Source organism: Plodia interpunctella, chromosome 20, assembly GCF_027563975.2.
Source record: "Plodia interpunctella isolate USDA-ARS_2022_Savannah chromosome 20, ilPloInte3.2, whole genome shotgun sequence".
Classification (NCBI taxonomy): Eukaryota; Metazoa; Arthropoda; class Insecta; order Lepidoptera; family Pyralidae; genus Plodia; species Plodia interpunctella.
This window is the reverse complement of record NC_071313.1, coordinates 3,348,163-3,364,505: the sequence shown is the minus strand read 5'-3', so window position 1 is coordinate 3,364,505 and position 16,343 is coordinate 3,348,163. Positions and strand designations below refer to the sequence as shown.

The 16,343-nt window shown below is 34.7% G+C and overlaps 1 protein-coding gene across 3 annotated transcripts in view; it reads left to right on the top strand.

The window, feature by feature from the left end:
• lilli (lilliputian) overlaps positions 1 to 16,343 on the top strand; it is a 163,660-nt gene that overhangs the window by 91,971 nt on the left and 55,346 nt on the right. For all 3 annotated transcript variants that reach the window (XM_053760096.2, XM_053760097.2, XM_053760095.2), the window contains exon 4: positions 5,639 to 5,771. In XM_053760096.2, the coding sequence (XP_053616071.1) occupies positions 5,639 to 5,771 (133 nt within the window). The remainder of the gene's footprint in view (positions 1 to 5,638; positions 5,772 to 16,343) is intronic.

Below are 16,343 nucleotides of genomic sequence, written 5' to 3'. Positions count from 1 at the left end.
TTATCCTTATAAAACATCTTGGTAGATTCTTAAATATATCAACAGGTAAGTTAATGAATCAAACGTCAAGTGAGCCAGATTATCTTAATTAACACGTCGTAACTCATTAAAGGCGATAAGCACAATAACCACAATACTAAATACAATGTCGAGAGACTGCATCGTCTAGACGCTCTCATTTAGTACAATCATCCCCCCGCACCCTCCCGCCATTCCAGCTGCCACAGAGAAGCCACCCCACACCTCGGATATCTATTGAAATTGTCTGCTTAACATTATCATCGTTTAATTACGTTGTGGTGTCGCTAACAGGTACTGTTTACTTCATAAAAGGCGTGTTAAAGGATTTGGAGACCTAGTTAGTAGTTTAGTACTAATAGGATATAGAGTATCGTACCATTTTAAAATTTGAAAATGTTTACTTTACATTTTTAATGTTAAACCCGAGAACTTTTGGATCTCCTTATTAGGTTCGAGTTCTTTGATTAGACCCAGGTTCTCCAAGGTCAAAAGTAATTCTCGTCGCGTAGGTCTGCGATTCAATTTTGTTTTTATTCTGAATAGTGGTTAAAATTTGACTATGTGTGGATTAATTTTGTATTCGAAATATATAATTTTTTTATAGAACCTGTTTTATTTTTCTTTATAAAACAAGAAGGCTCAGCACAGTAAAGTACTTTGTGTTGAAATTGAAATGGCTGTAAATCAGTTTGAGGAAAATTTCAGCGTTTTAAAGTAATGATCATATTTATTGGATTACGAGAAATTATATGTCCAAGGAACTTTATTTATGATTGGGTATGAAGGTCATGGTCCTAAAAATAGAATGCGTTGGAAGATGGATCTCAAACTTTTGGATGTAGAATTAAATCTAAGTAGAGAGGCTATATTTTTAGAAATTAATCCATAGATTTAAATTCTATAATGTTTGCTTAGTAACAACCCAAATACATCACTTATTTCTTTGTAGGTAACATTTTTTTCTTCATTGTGACATACCTAAGTAATATTCTTAATTACTTATGCACAAATTGTGCATGAGCAATTTGTGAAGCACAAGTACCTAGTTGCAAATTGTTTGAAGAATTTGAAAGCAGTTTTGTTCCCTCTATAAATAAACATTGTTTCGAGCCCTGTCGTCTTTGCACCATCTGTTTTAAAGTTATCATCTGGCGTCTACTTGTCAATACAAATCGTGAAAAGCCTAGAAAGTCCTAGCGACTTGTAAGGCGACCTCCCCATAGGCCGGGGTGCCACGTCGCCCTTTCGCCAGATCGGTTACTGGCCCTTGTGGCTTGGGGCCAATGACACTGACATCGGTCGAACACGTACGAGATTTATGGTCCAGTGGACTGTGGACCTATTCTTGTTCACTGGTCACCTTTATGATGATTGTGCTAAGCGTTTGCGATTGCATGATGACACAACAAGCATATCAGCATATCACAAAATGCTGCGTTGATAAATTCAGAATTATGTAGCTATTTCTTAAGTTTACTTCTAAGTTTGAGAGCTTTTGTAGAACACTTCGTTAATATACACATGGAAAATATTATACGTTTGTGTTGTTCACTCTAGGTTATTTACCGACTAGCAAATTCTTGTGTTTAAAAGTTTTAAACCATTGCAAATTTACTAGAGGTGTTGCAAGATCTTGAATGTTTGCATTGGATTTAGAAGCCTCTCTGTTGGTCTAACTTAAACAGGAGTATGCTTCAAACGTTCATATGCATCTGCTTAACAAGTAATACGGATTTCCACTCCGCAAACTATTCTGATATGTTTACTGGTAGTAACAGTATTCTCGCCGTGTGATTGGCATCTTGTTATAGTATAACAGTGCCTAGAATGCCATAAAATGACGCGAATAAAATTGAAGAGCTTATGAAATGAAGTGACATAAAAACAGTATATATTGTTTAGACTACGATAATTATGCACGGTAAATAACAAATATTTTTGTATCACATAAATAATGATATTAGAAAGGAGTATACAATATTGTATGTACGTGGTTTTGCTTTGCTGTAGGATTTTTGGGTATGTTTGGGACAAATAAACGGATCATAATTGACTCACAACTACGAGATAGTAGAACATAGTGACCTAAATAACACGATTAGCATAGTTCACGTTGTCTATTTCATGGGGCTCCGTAACCTAGCTTTGATGTAGCAATTAAGGGTCACGGGGACAATGAAGCTTGCAGATTGAAACTAATACATGACTATTTTTCTAATTGATTTTTTCTGATGAAATATTTTTTATGATGAAATAATAAAGAAGAAAATAAATGTTCCTTTACGCTAACACCTTAAACATTATCCCATGTGAACTGGAACATTGCTTAAACAACTATTGTACTATTTAATAACGATAAACATGCCCTTATAGAATCGCTTGTAATATTTTTACTACATATTTACAAATACGAATGTTTAAACCTTAGTTAGTGAAAGGAAAATGAAATCGAATACAGTCACCATATTTATTTAATTATATTTGATCAATGGTGACTGTGTTCGCGTTTAATTTTTATTTTTAATTTCTATCAAAAATATATTAATGAAGGACTAGAAAACTTGTTGCTTTATTTCTAGATGTAGACAATAGTTTTATTGTCTACATCTTGCTTTCAGACGATAAATTGGAGTCGCTTTTCGGACGTCCCGAGAGATTGGAAAAACACGGCGGATTAACTTTTAATCTAAAGGTTGCTCTACTCGTTCTTTTGCGCTCTGTCTAATACAACTATTGTGTAAAGTGACCGAGTGCGAATGTTATTTACCCGTATAAACGATAATTTGTCCAAACGAAAATATGTCAATTAAAAAGAAATGATGACGTCTGAGTAATGAAATATATCATCAAGATAGATCTTTCTCAGCTGAGAAACTAAACTAGTCTAAGTGTTATAGTTTTAATGGTTGTGAGTATTGGATGAGGCCTTCCCAAATCAAATTATACTTTCGGAGAGGCATAAATCTCTATCAACATTAGTGGTTACCATCCATTGTTCCCTTTGTGACCATGCATGAAAACTCTTCTTTCACGTAGTTCAGTTTTTATTAACATTCATCAAGTCAGCATTCATAAACCCAGTTAGCCTTGGATCCATATCGATTATAATCCTTCTTCATCTGGATAGACCTTGGAGAAGTGCTAGTGAGCTGAATACCAAATGGGTGTATATGAAACACACCTTTTAGGCCATAAAAGGGACGTGCCAACTGGGGTAAGGTGGTGCGGGAAATAGGTTATTTCCACAAGTTACAGGCAGTGATAAATGTCAGTGTCGGTGGAATCTATGCGTCTTCATGGCATCTTGTGTTTATTGCTCGTTCTATTTTGCCTATTATTACAACAATGAAGCTTTTGGTTATCTGTTTGTTGTATTTTCTTAATTATCCCTTTAAAATGTTATTTGTTTTGTTTTTATAATAGGTATGAACACAGGGTACGAAATAAAGCAATAAATGGGACACATTTATTGTTTTGTTCCGTAATCTTTGCAGTTTCCAAATATCTTAATTCGGACAACATTGATGCCAGAGCCAATCATAATATACAACTACAAATGTATAAAGAGCAATTTTACACATTTATATATGTGTAATGAGAAACATATGAGCGATCTTCTTTGTATGAATCACCGTGCGACATTGGCCGGTGTATTTAGGACGTTGCTCACCGCATATGGAGCTCGTATCAAGACCTCGTTCGTGTGGACTTAGCTTTATGTATGTCTTGTTACACAAGTACAATGTTCACTCCAACATTTCGATTGAGAACATTGCTATATTGTAATGTTTTTAGAGTTCCGCGTAAATTTAAGACATGGTGTAAAATGATATAATAATACTAGGTATTTGTTTTTCAATTTTGACCTTTTGATGAAGGAAAAATCCTACAACATTAGTTACAAGAATTCCATTCCATGTTTCTTACGTTAATAAACATACTACGAAATTTATACATGTGAAAGTTTGCGAAGTCATTTGTTACTCAATCGGTCATAAATATTCGAAAGCTTATGAACGTTTGGCACACATTGAATACGTGAATGATTATGCCAAAATCTTAAATGAAAATAAAGATAACAAGCACGTGAGTGATACTGTTTCAATAGACTATCAACTTAGTTCATTATCAATGTTCGTGTTTACCTTTATCGCATTTAGTGGTAAGAGGCAATCTATTAGGTCACTAGCACCCGCCTCATGTTGGCCACGCGCCAGACGTTACTGTTTCGTCAACAAACTTAATAACACCCAAAATTAAATGTTTATTTATGAACTTTCAAAACTATACAATTTAACTGTCTCAAGTGTTAGCGAAGTATGTGAGTTATAGTTTTGCAATCTTCGAAAGTTAATAAGTATTCATTTCGCAGTGCGCAATTGCACTTTTGATATAACTTTTTTGGAACATTTAGTTTGTCTAAATGAGCCCTTTGACATTTTGTTTTCTACATGTTACAAAGCTCTGTGGCCACTCTTCCATTTCAATATTCAAAATATTTTGCTCTTGACAGGTGCTACGCTATAATAAAATTAATAATGTTGCAGTTTACATTGTTAGTGATAGTGTTATCGCAAAAAGGCTAAGCTTCTAAAGCTTAACTACATCCAGATAAAGCTGAGCCTTGTTGTAACATCAGCAGAGATATATTTGCAGCTCGTATTAAGCACTGACTAACGAGACTTCCATTCAGAGAGGACGTAATCTTTTTTTCCAATTCCTCCTTTGGAATCGGCTTTCTGTGTGTAATTACTCTTTATAGTTTCAGTGCAATGTGAGTATTTCGGTCGTTTTCAGGGTTCTTTATGATATCTTAATCATCATATCAAAAGTCGAATAATGCAGCTTAGATCATAAATCTAAAAATATAATCTTAAATCAAAATCACCTTAGCATTTGTGAAGAAATTTTCACGACTGAAGACTTATCTTCATGTTGAATCATTTTATCGAAATCAAATCATTTGCGATTTTGCAGTGCGACTAAAAATGTAATGGAAAAAGTTTTGCCTTGATTTATGATATTTAAGCAGTATTTCAAAGATACTTTCTTTTATATCATACTTTACCATCTTATAGCCTCCTAATACCAGATTTCTATTCGGTTTCAATTTCAAATCTATAGATTTCATGTCTAGTAATTAATGTAAAGTTTGTACATTAAATAGTTGTAGGAGTCACGATATTTCGATTGCCATTAATAAATTTGATTAAGAACTATGTTACCAACATAATGATACTAAAAAATCAGCACAAGGTTCTTCATTTGATTACACGTAATAAAGTCCATCAAGACTATTAGTCCAATGTATGCACTGGACATGAACATGTCTACGAGACATTCTTAGACCACCCATATTGTTTCTTGCTACTGCATTTTTTTAGACAAATTCAGAATAATAAAACCAAGTAATATTATTTATGATCACACTTTTTCTTGCATTAGTAAAATTTCCTTGTTTTCTTTTTATGAATATCTTTTAAAGAGTCCATAAGGGGACTAATAGCTGTGATGATTAAATCCATTTGAATAGGATCAGCCTTTCCCTCTAATTTTCGCCAATGACAGATTAACTATTTAGCTTATTCGCTCCACTAATATGTATTGTATTTAACAGGTGACTGGCAACAGGGACCACGTGAGCCAGCAGATCCAGCATAAGCTCGGCGACTACCATCTCGCTCAGTCCCTCATTGACGATCCCAGCAAGTCGATAGGGATATACGCCGAGCCGCAAAGCCCAGCGCCATGTAAGTACAGTAGCCATGTATCTACTTATTCTTAATTTTTATCGTGAATACATGTTATAATTGTTGTAGGTATGTACATAGACCATGCAAGATCTTGCATTCCAAAGGTAAGTTTGTATTGGAGATTAGCACGGGTCAATAAATCACTATATTGTTCAAGGCTTGTAGATACTGTGATTATGAAAAAATAATATGGAAAACATTATTATGAGCATAAACATAAAAAGAAAACCATGTGAACTTTCACACTGAGATATGCAAGACGGACGACCCAAACCAGTAGTGCGTAAAGATTTTGAAAACCTAATAATTTGAAGCAACTGGCCTTTGAATAAACTATATTCAAAGTGGAACTTATTTGGTCGTCTCTTGGACAATCTGATTGATCATAGCATCCCGGAAAATCCGCAAATATTATATGTAATATAAGACACGGAATTCTTTCAGGCGGAAATTCGATTTAATTCACCGCAGATTTGAGTGTGGGTGGAGAGGTAGGCACTTTGTTTTTATTGAATTCGGTTATAGATGGTGGATTTACGGTGAATTATAGACGTACCCGGGGTTTTGAATTGTTTATATCGTCGACTTTATTTGTATTTGTATTATATTTTCATATTATCTTCTTCTATAAGTAAATAATAAACTTTAGTACTGTTGTTGGACTTTTATGATAAAAATTTTTGTTATCTATGCATTCCAATATAAATAAAACCTGCTTTCATTATTTAAGTATTTATGATAAAATATCTGTAAAAGATTCCAAATAATTACTAATTGGTACTACATAGATTAAAAACTCTTATCAATTCAGATATTGAAACTAATCCAAGAATTACTTTCCCTAGTCCTTTGTATCGATCGATTCCGTCTCAGATTTCGAGAAATATCGATATAAGGAGCCCAGTGCGGTATTTTCCAAGATTATACGACATAATTTACTTTAATATTACCATAACAAAAGGGGTTGCCTTATTTGATACTCTCTGAGATTGGTTTCCCCTTTCCTCACCTGCTACGGATCTGTTTCCTTGACATTCAAAATTGCAACCAATTTTGAATATTTGGTTTTCAACTTTATCTTCATCTATTTTATCTTCTGTTTATTTAATTTTGTTCACAATATTGTTTGTTGCATTGCATTTCATCTCCGAAAGTATGTGTCGTTTCGTTTCGATTTGTATTTACCATATATAAATTCATGTTATCAGGAAGGGTATCAACAGGGGTACTGATTGATGAAATATTTTGCTTCCACAAAGTATTATGCGAAACCCGCCTTATAGGTGTGCAATTTTATGGGCACATCTTCCCTAAATAATTGATATTTGTTGCGTGCGTGGGTTTTTGTAGCAACAAGGCTGATTTGTTCTCATATAAAATGTTCATGCATGCACAATAGGTTTACACTACGCCGCTATTGCGAAATATCAACTGGAATTTGATTGGGGCGAGTTGGTTGCGAAACTTCCAAGGCTATTGAGCTTCGAATTCTTCGGTTATTGCTTATTTGATAAGCTATCGAAGTGATTGAAGTTATGATGTTGTCAATGCAATGCAAACTTACTTGCTTAGTGCATACATTGTTTGTTAAACCCTTTATATATAACTTTTGGTCTGAGATTTGTTCAAATTGACTTTCAACAAATATGTACACAATTTAGGAAATATCAAACATTCTTCAATTCCATCAGTCCCGTGTGAAACGGTTCGTCAATGACAAATGTATTAATTCTAAAGTCTTGACCTTAATTCGAGCAGGAAAGTCTATTTTATTTCGTGTAGTTGTATAACTATATTTATTTTGCGAGCTCTTATAAATGGATCGAGAATTCAGAGAATGAATCATTATAACCCAAATAAATATAAGACTTGTTATACATTAAATAGAAAATCTCATTATTACTCTATCAGTTTTCAAGACTCATTTGATTCTCATTAAACTCATTTGCAATACTCAATTAATTGATTATTGGACGGAAGATTATAATTCAATGACACAATGTGTGATGTAATGATTTGTTATATACATGTCACATGTTGTATTGAAAATTGAGAAAGTGCTATAAACCGTTTTTCTTTTAATATTGATTGTGGCAATAATGTAAAGCGTAAGCTTGATCGAATAAACGACAGTAGTCTACAATGGGAAGCGTATTTCCGTGTTGATCGACGACTACACGACACGCGGCTCGAGCACGCCACAGACGTGATATAAATGATTCAGTGAGCCGCCGCAGTCCACTACTGCCACTATACAACACATTGTTGTGCGATACAATAGGTACCTCATTGCATAAAGATAACAAATTGTTCTGCAAAAGATACCATTATCAGAATATGAAAAATGTTGGAGCGTTGATAAAGTGCAATTACTTGGAATCAATTGACAATGGTGCTATTGGCACTTCGTGAAGCAATTTTCCGATTCTGCAATTGAGTTAGTCAATTATTAACATTTATTGAAGTTAATCTTTCATTGACTTGTTGGTTAGTTAACACGGAAATACGCTGAAATCACCAAAATAAAACTTTACTTACCAATGAAGTTAGTCTTGTACATGAAGGTTTAGTGTATGGGTAGGAAAAACTAAGCAAGAAAGTATTTCTCGAAATTCCCGCCGGAACCATACATTTACATATTAAAACTCCGTTAGATTTGGACAGTAGCTATAAATTACCCGTGTTTAACGCACCGAGTCCTTAAATCCAACCTTACCCGTCGACCTAGAGAATGGGCCGTAAAAACGTTATCCATATAAAAAGCGTAATGATATTCTGTCGAGAGGAAATAATTGCGTTCTTGGTACAAAATATCGATTGTTCAAAAGTTACTTTGGATGAGCTGGAGAATAATCATTTCGTTAGGAGATCAGTTCAAGGTAACTATCGAAATCAGCACATTCGCAGAAAAAAGCTACAACAAAGATATTCTATATTGCTAGCTTTATTAGCTTATTTATTATTACCATTCGGCCGCGGCTCCGCCCGCTTTTATTTTTCGGAATAAGTGCCCTATGTCCTTCTCCGGACCAAGCCATATATAAGCTAATTTCATGAAAATTGGTTGAGTAGACTAAGCCTAAAGAGGTAACAAACATATTTACTTTTGCTTTTGTAATATAAGTTGGCATAAACACATAAAATAGATTACAATCCAATATTTTATATGTAACAACCATTATATGGTTCTGTTCTATATATACTGTTCCAAATTATAATATATTTTTTCTTTAATTAATAAACTGTATACTTAGCTCAGTGCAATACTTAGTTCCAAGTCATGTACTATGGTATTTTAAGTTCATGATCTGAATTATTCATCTCCGTCCACGATCGCGGTGCAATCAGACATGAAGCACAAGGGTATTCTGAGACTAATAAAATTTGTCTCATGTGAGAATGTAATCTATTTTTCGAAGACCAATGAGTGCCTCTTTGTTTTTGATGATTTGCATCATTAATCAGACAGCAAAAGTCTTCTTTCTGTACACCATCATGTTTTGAGCGGGGTTTTACGAGGAATCGGGAGCGAATCGTTAATTACGGAGGTTGAACGTAACCTTCCTTTATCCTTTGATGACCCGTTTAGGGATTCCGAAACCGTAGCTCGTTCGCGGCAAGACACGTCGCCGGGTTTGACACATATCACAATGGTACAAGAAGAAAATGACAATTTGTAGTTTGCCAGATTTTCACAAATAGAAGCCTTAAATAAAATTGTTTAACATATAGTTAGAGCTGAAGATTTTAATTTTATTGATATTTCTGATATTACGTTAAAAATAAACCGTGTTTCATATATATATGATATGTTGAAAAAGAGTTAAAAATAATGATGGGAAATAATAAGGAGGATAATGGAGTTGTACTAAAAATTTGTTAGTTTCATTTACAAGCGCTATTAAAACGTATTCAAAATTCAATTCCCGTATTGAATCCGAGAGTTCGTGATGTACTTCCACGATTGCAGATATTAGCGTCCTTCACCTTCTGATCTTTTGCATTTATTCCGCATACTGCTCATTATTCGTCGTGTTTACCCTTTCGCCTCCGCGTCAAAGGTACCATGTTTACTCACATGCCCTCCACCACTAGATCCGTATGTAATTTCCCCAAGGATAGCACATTAAACTTTGCGAAATATCGTCAACATCTGAACAAGTAAAAAGATTTGCACTCTCTGGGTCTCTGGCATGGACGACGTCGAAATAACCTTTCCTGGAATAGATTCAAAGGAGCGACGATGTTTTTATTACTGGTATTCTTACGAGCTAAAAGTTGGTGCGAACGATATGCTGACATGAAATGAGACTACATGCACAGTCTCTATGCGATGTACTGTATGTAACAAATCATCTATATATATCCACAAAAGGAATCAAGATATCTGAGAATGGTGTTAATTTTCTTCACCATTGCTAATATTGTGTCTTAGGGTTTGGAGTTTGAGAAAGAAAAATAAAAAGTTTTGACACAGGACCACCGTTCCGAATGAATAGAATGGAGAAAGGCATTTGGAAGCTCGAATACCAGTCAGATAACGCTTAAAATGCAATGCCAAAATTTTTAATGGCACATTTAAAATAATGATGATTACAATTTTGAAGTTACAAGTGTCAAGTAATTATCATAATATTAAAATATTCCTTCAAATACCTCTGCTAAAATTACGCTAAATTCTGCTATAATTATAAAAAAATGCGTTAAGCAACAAATTGTAATGTTTAACATGGAGCAAGACAACAATGCGTCGTTGAGACTATCGGGGCCAGCTATCAATGTACTCGTAGGTAGGTATAACTCGATCGGCTGTGACCGTAATGAAGCATTCTTCATTGACCCAGTTCAGGCCGTAGTAAAGCGGAGTAAACAACCGCCTGATGAATGAGACGGAGTTTTCAAACCCAAAATTGTAAACTACTAGTTGCAACGCACGGCTTTGCTTGGGAATTGGCATCAATTTATGACAAGTCTTGTGAAATGACATCTGTTGCGTAGATTCTGCTTGAGAGAGCAACAAAGTCATCAATACAAATAAATTACAAGTGCCAATTCAATTCTCGTGAATTTTATCTATAATTTAATGTCTTTTATTTTATAACTGGTTTCATCCAAATTTATTATTAATACGTCCATATGATTAACACATATGTATTGTACAGCACAATTAGTAGTGGAATTTGCATTAATAAGGTGGTGTTACGTCGTTGCGTGATCAGTCTGGTATCACGTTATAATTTGCTAGTAATTTATTATGTTTGATTCTGAACATAAGATTCCACTCCGCCATTCTTGGAGTTTTGTTATGTCCCATGATATGAGCTATTTGAATTGCTTTAGAAATATCAGATTCAACAAAATCATTTATTAATACATCAATTCCAAAGTAATAAAAAAACAATAATTTGAACGTGAAACTGGCCAGAAAGGATGGCATACAAGAGAGTTCTGAAGCAGAAAAGATTTAAAATGATCGTGATATATTTGAATGTGACGATAAAAGTTACAAACAAAATGATAAATGTTTATTTCAAACGAACATATTGATACAATATGATTCAACAGCAGAAACAAGGAAGTAAACGTGGCAGAAAAAATAATGTTTTGCTTCGATTCACCAAGCAAAAGTGGTTAATTATGTACCTACAATGGAGTATAGGTACCTTGTGTAACACAATAACACAAGGCGTGTTAAAAACATAACATAACAGTTGTTTACAAATTGAATAGACTACAGAAAGTCTACAAGATTTATCTACCAATAGAATTTATTACACAGGCAACGTCATCACTGTTGATGAAAGCATAATTGTAAACAATATATCTAATAATCGAAAGGGAAATCTGTAACGAGGACAAAATTCAACAAAAACGAACGTATTTTAAACACAATTCTGTGTTTTTAATTTTGTTTCTTTTCATTATCAGTTGTTGGCTTGTTTGTCGTCAAGCGGCACGCGATACTCGGTATTACTGTCACGGTAACAAGCTTCACGAGAATTGAATTGCTATTGGTTGGTAAACATGGGGTCTTCATAGGTGAATACTAACAGGAGGTAAGTTTGTGTACGGGCTTGATGAATCTATAGAAATAAAGAAGACACGTATAAGTATAGTATCGTTCACTCACAGTTGATGAAACTATATGTTTGTAAAATAGTGAACCGTACAAAACACACAAGATACCGTTCACTTCGGGATCCCATTTCGAGCTAGGTATTTACCCCTTTAACCCGTTGTGGGTGAAAGCATTCATAACCAGTTCATTTTTTATTCATCGCTCTGTGCTCACCGTGCACTACTTTCTGTGACTCCTTGAATTGTGCGAACTTGGGAACCCACTGTAAGTGCCAATCAAATAGTAGGCGATGAGTTTTGTTACACATTTTAGTACTTACGTCATAGAGACCGAATAGCATAAGCTTATATGTTTAGTCAACTATCATGCATGCGGCAGATACTGAAATATCATAAATAAGTGATTTGAATTACACTCTGAAACTTCCAAAAACATTGCCATTAACAATGAAATCAATTATTTATAAACGAAATTCAAATTTGTGAAAGGCTGTATAATTAATTAAACTTTGGACCCGTTCCGACTCGTCCCCAATCCATTTCGGCGTCCCTCTACAGTTCTACCCCGATTGCCGCTAACTTGTCAATGGTGCGTCAACACAGATTTCGTGAACAGCCTCATCACGGCCATTGTAGACGAGCTACCAGTCGCGCTGGTTTGTGCAGCAGAAGCAGAGCAGGTCGTGCTTGCATGAGAGTACCACAAGAGAGACATAAGTACCAGAGAGATACCGTCACCATTTGACCCAACCGGTTGACTGTTAGGACTTTTAACATTGTCCGCCTAATAAATATCTATGCTCACTGCTCAGCAGTGGACAAAAAAGTAACTATGCAAAAATATTCTGTTCGCAATAGAATTTCTATAACAACTTTACATATAATAATCTATAATACAGTAGACATTACCTTCTGTCGTGATTTACAAACTTTAAAACTAGTTGAAACTATCGTCAATAACAAAAATGGTATGTCTGCCATGGCACTTTGAAATTTCATTTACTTTACGAAATTTCTATCAAGAGTTAATAAATATTGTTCAAAACAACGTTAATTTATTAGATGTTATCAGTCTAAGACAGATCTAAAACCACTTAGATCATTTTATTGATTCATGGTTAACTAAGTGTAATGACGTGTATGCGTCAGTTTTGATATTATTTATTAGAAAATGTTTAGTCAAAACACTGGTTTATTGGGCTCTTATCTTCAGGGAATTTTCCTCTCCCCTTTAATAACTTAATATTAAATTATTAGGACTTCGATCAAAACCTTTTCTTCAAATTGCGCTCGACTTGTCTTTGACGAGATGAATTCACAGGTCAAATGACACGACGAAGATTATAAAGATGAGATATTTAAAAATCCAAATGATTAGTATTTGCTTTCGTTATGTTGGACCTATTACTAAGTAAAAGGGGCTTGCCTGAGTTTATTATATTAAAACTGACAGCTTTGTCTTTATTTACTGTCTGCGTACAACTAGTTATACCAAATTTATTAAAAATTGCGATAGAAAACAGTTTTTCTCGTACCTATTTACTTTTACTATTATTTTGAGTTCACAATAGTCTCGAGTGATTGCTCGCCAAGTATTTGCGTCGGAGATTTCCCTATGGCCGTCATAAACAAGGATAACGCTCATCATTATTTCGTATACATATTGCAAACGTTTCGCAAGGTACAGTTAGCCTACAAATATGACGGTCATACATTTCTCTAAAAACCAAATGGCTGGATAGGTAGCAGAGCATCTTACAATTTCAAATCTACTTTTAAATTGACAGAGATATGTGTAAAATGTATTAGTATCAAATGAGATTATACCACAACTATGTGGGCAAAAATGTGTGTCCGTCAACTGAGAAAAACAGATTCTAAAAATCGAATCATCCTCGTCTAAAGTTTCGATTACGTGTTGAAACGTATGGCTAGTTGTGTTAACTTTCTCGTTGATGACAGTACCTGTTAGGCTGTCGCTCGCGCTGTATGCATCCGTCATAATTCGCAAGCACATAAACGCGGACATTACGGCTCACCCTTGACATTCATTTATGTTGTTACGATCGGATGTAAAATGTTATATGTTTGGTGGTATTTGCACTGATATAGGATCTTAGTGGCAAAATTAATAATAGAATATCAACGCTTTTAGTGATCTCTCAAAAAGTATATCTGTCTTTTTAAAAATCAAATTGTTAATTTTGTCTCCTATCCATTCTACTGCTGTAACATTTGTGATATCTTATTGTGACTACTTTGATTGACCACGTAACATTTAGTAAAGTATTTATATTCACAACGAACGTGACCTATTTGTAAGCAGGCTATCCATCGTCCAGGATATGAGGCACGACACTCCCGGGACCCCGCGAATTGATTCCGACGTCCTCGGGAAAATGAACAACGAGGAAAAAATATATAACCGCTGTAGATCAGGGCAGGCGGGGCTGGGCTGAGCTGCGGTTTGAGTTACGGTGAAAAGCGGCCGAGAAATAACTCCGTTGATGTATATTTGGAATCTTACACTTGTAATAGCGGAGATATGTTACAAGTAAAATTTGAAATCACTTAAAAAAGAGGACAAGTAGCTGGCATATCGATGGCTGACATGTGCAGTGCTGTGACGTTCATATTGATATGCCAGCTACTTGCATATGTATACGAGTACAATGACACATGCCAGATGATGTTAGGGTTGCATGTGTAATGCCACCCTAAGATCATCTGCCTATCAGTGTCTGTAGAGTCAACTACTTCTAATTAGGAATTAGTTGTGATAAAGAGAGACACTTGTATTATAATAGAGGCATATAAACAGGTACAGAAGGTGTACTTGAAACAGATGTTTATTATTGGAGGCACAGGTATAGTGACAATTGCATCAGTTAGAGGTGAGCTAAAGGCGACAATTATTTTCACCGAATCGGTCCATGGAAAAAAAATATACTACAAATACTAATACATTTATCTATATATCTCTCAAATTACAAATTCGCTCACTGTAGAAGTTTAGACCAAACGCAAGTAGCCGGCGGTATAGCTGTGTCCCCTTAGATTTATTGTCAAAGCTGTGTGCGTGTTAACGCGCCGATTTTAGTACCGTCCTGTATAAATGTTGCAGAATTTATTTAGCTATTATTCAGAGCGCTTGTCTGGATAAGGAGGTTGATGCTAGTGAATATAAACCCAAAACCTGATAAATTTAATTATCACATTTGAGGTACTAATATTTAGGTCAATTTCTTTGCATTTGAGAGTTAGTAAAAGTTAATATTTTTAAAGAAGAAATGTAAATGTTGCTTTCCTTTACATAGCTTTAGGTATCGGATGAGGTCAAAGCATGAAACTAATTCTATGTCAAAGATCCTTTCCATAGATTTATTTTTGGGAATATGGCCGATGGCATTCGGAGACAAAAATAGTCAAGCAACCATTATGGCCACCACAGGTTTATCGGCCTTTTGACAAAATACAAAATATTACTTATTCCTTATTGGCCTTGGTTTGTTGTTTGTATGGCTATTTATTACATTTATTTTTCATCATGATTGGATTTATCAAACAACTTTGTTAATTGAAGTTTGAAGAAAAAGCTGCGGCGAAGTTGACTGCGCCGCTTTTTCTTAATCTGCGCCTTGGAAGTCGGCAAGACGACTTTTTAAGTAAATTTTGACGACAATAAATTATCGCAAGCCGAATAAACAATTTTTTTTTAATCCAAATAAATTATAATGTTAGTCTAAACTAGATGACCTAGATATTAGATAACCTACAGCAGACCATTGGAACAAAGACAGGTCACAGTTCGCAGGCCGACCTCGGTGGTGGCGTGAGTTTCATAAAGTCGCTCATTGTGCCAAACGGCGAAGCGTGATCTGCGGTTTCTACAGCCATCTTGCCCGAACTATGCTGCCAATGTTTTAGAGACGGTCTAATGTTTTAATGAGTTCGTGGTTTCTTAGCTTTTATGTCAAAAAATGGTGTAATCAAATTTCACTACAAATTCGCCACTGTTACTTCGACATAGAAGGTCATGCAGGGTAACTTTATCTGCGTTACCTGTACGTCAGAATGATTTTATAATGGCTCGCAAAAAGATAAAATGATTTCGGTATTTTTTATTTTATTTAAACGGGAAATTCCTTCAATATTGTACTTGAATTCAAGATTTCTTTATCACCTATTTGTTACACTTTCTCATTTTCTATTAGTTATACTTGACATAATAGTTTATGTATTGGATATTATATATACCGGACATAATCTGTAGATCGTTTTAGTGACCATGTTACAAGTGAGCCAATTTCCATTTAACTAAAGCAATTTCGTGTTTAATCCACAAAAAGTTGTATTGTTTTCCAACGAGTGTATTGGTGGTTTATAGGTCAATTTGTGAAACGAACTAACGAAGCTATTTCGATTTTAATTGTTTTTGTTTGATAAATTAAATTGAAACGAGAGAAATGTGAGAATTATTTTATTATTATT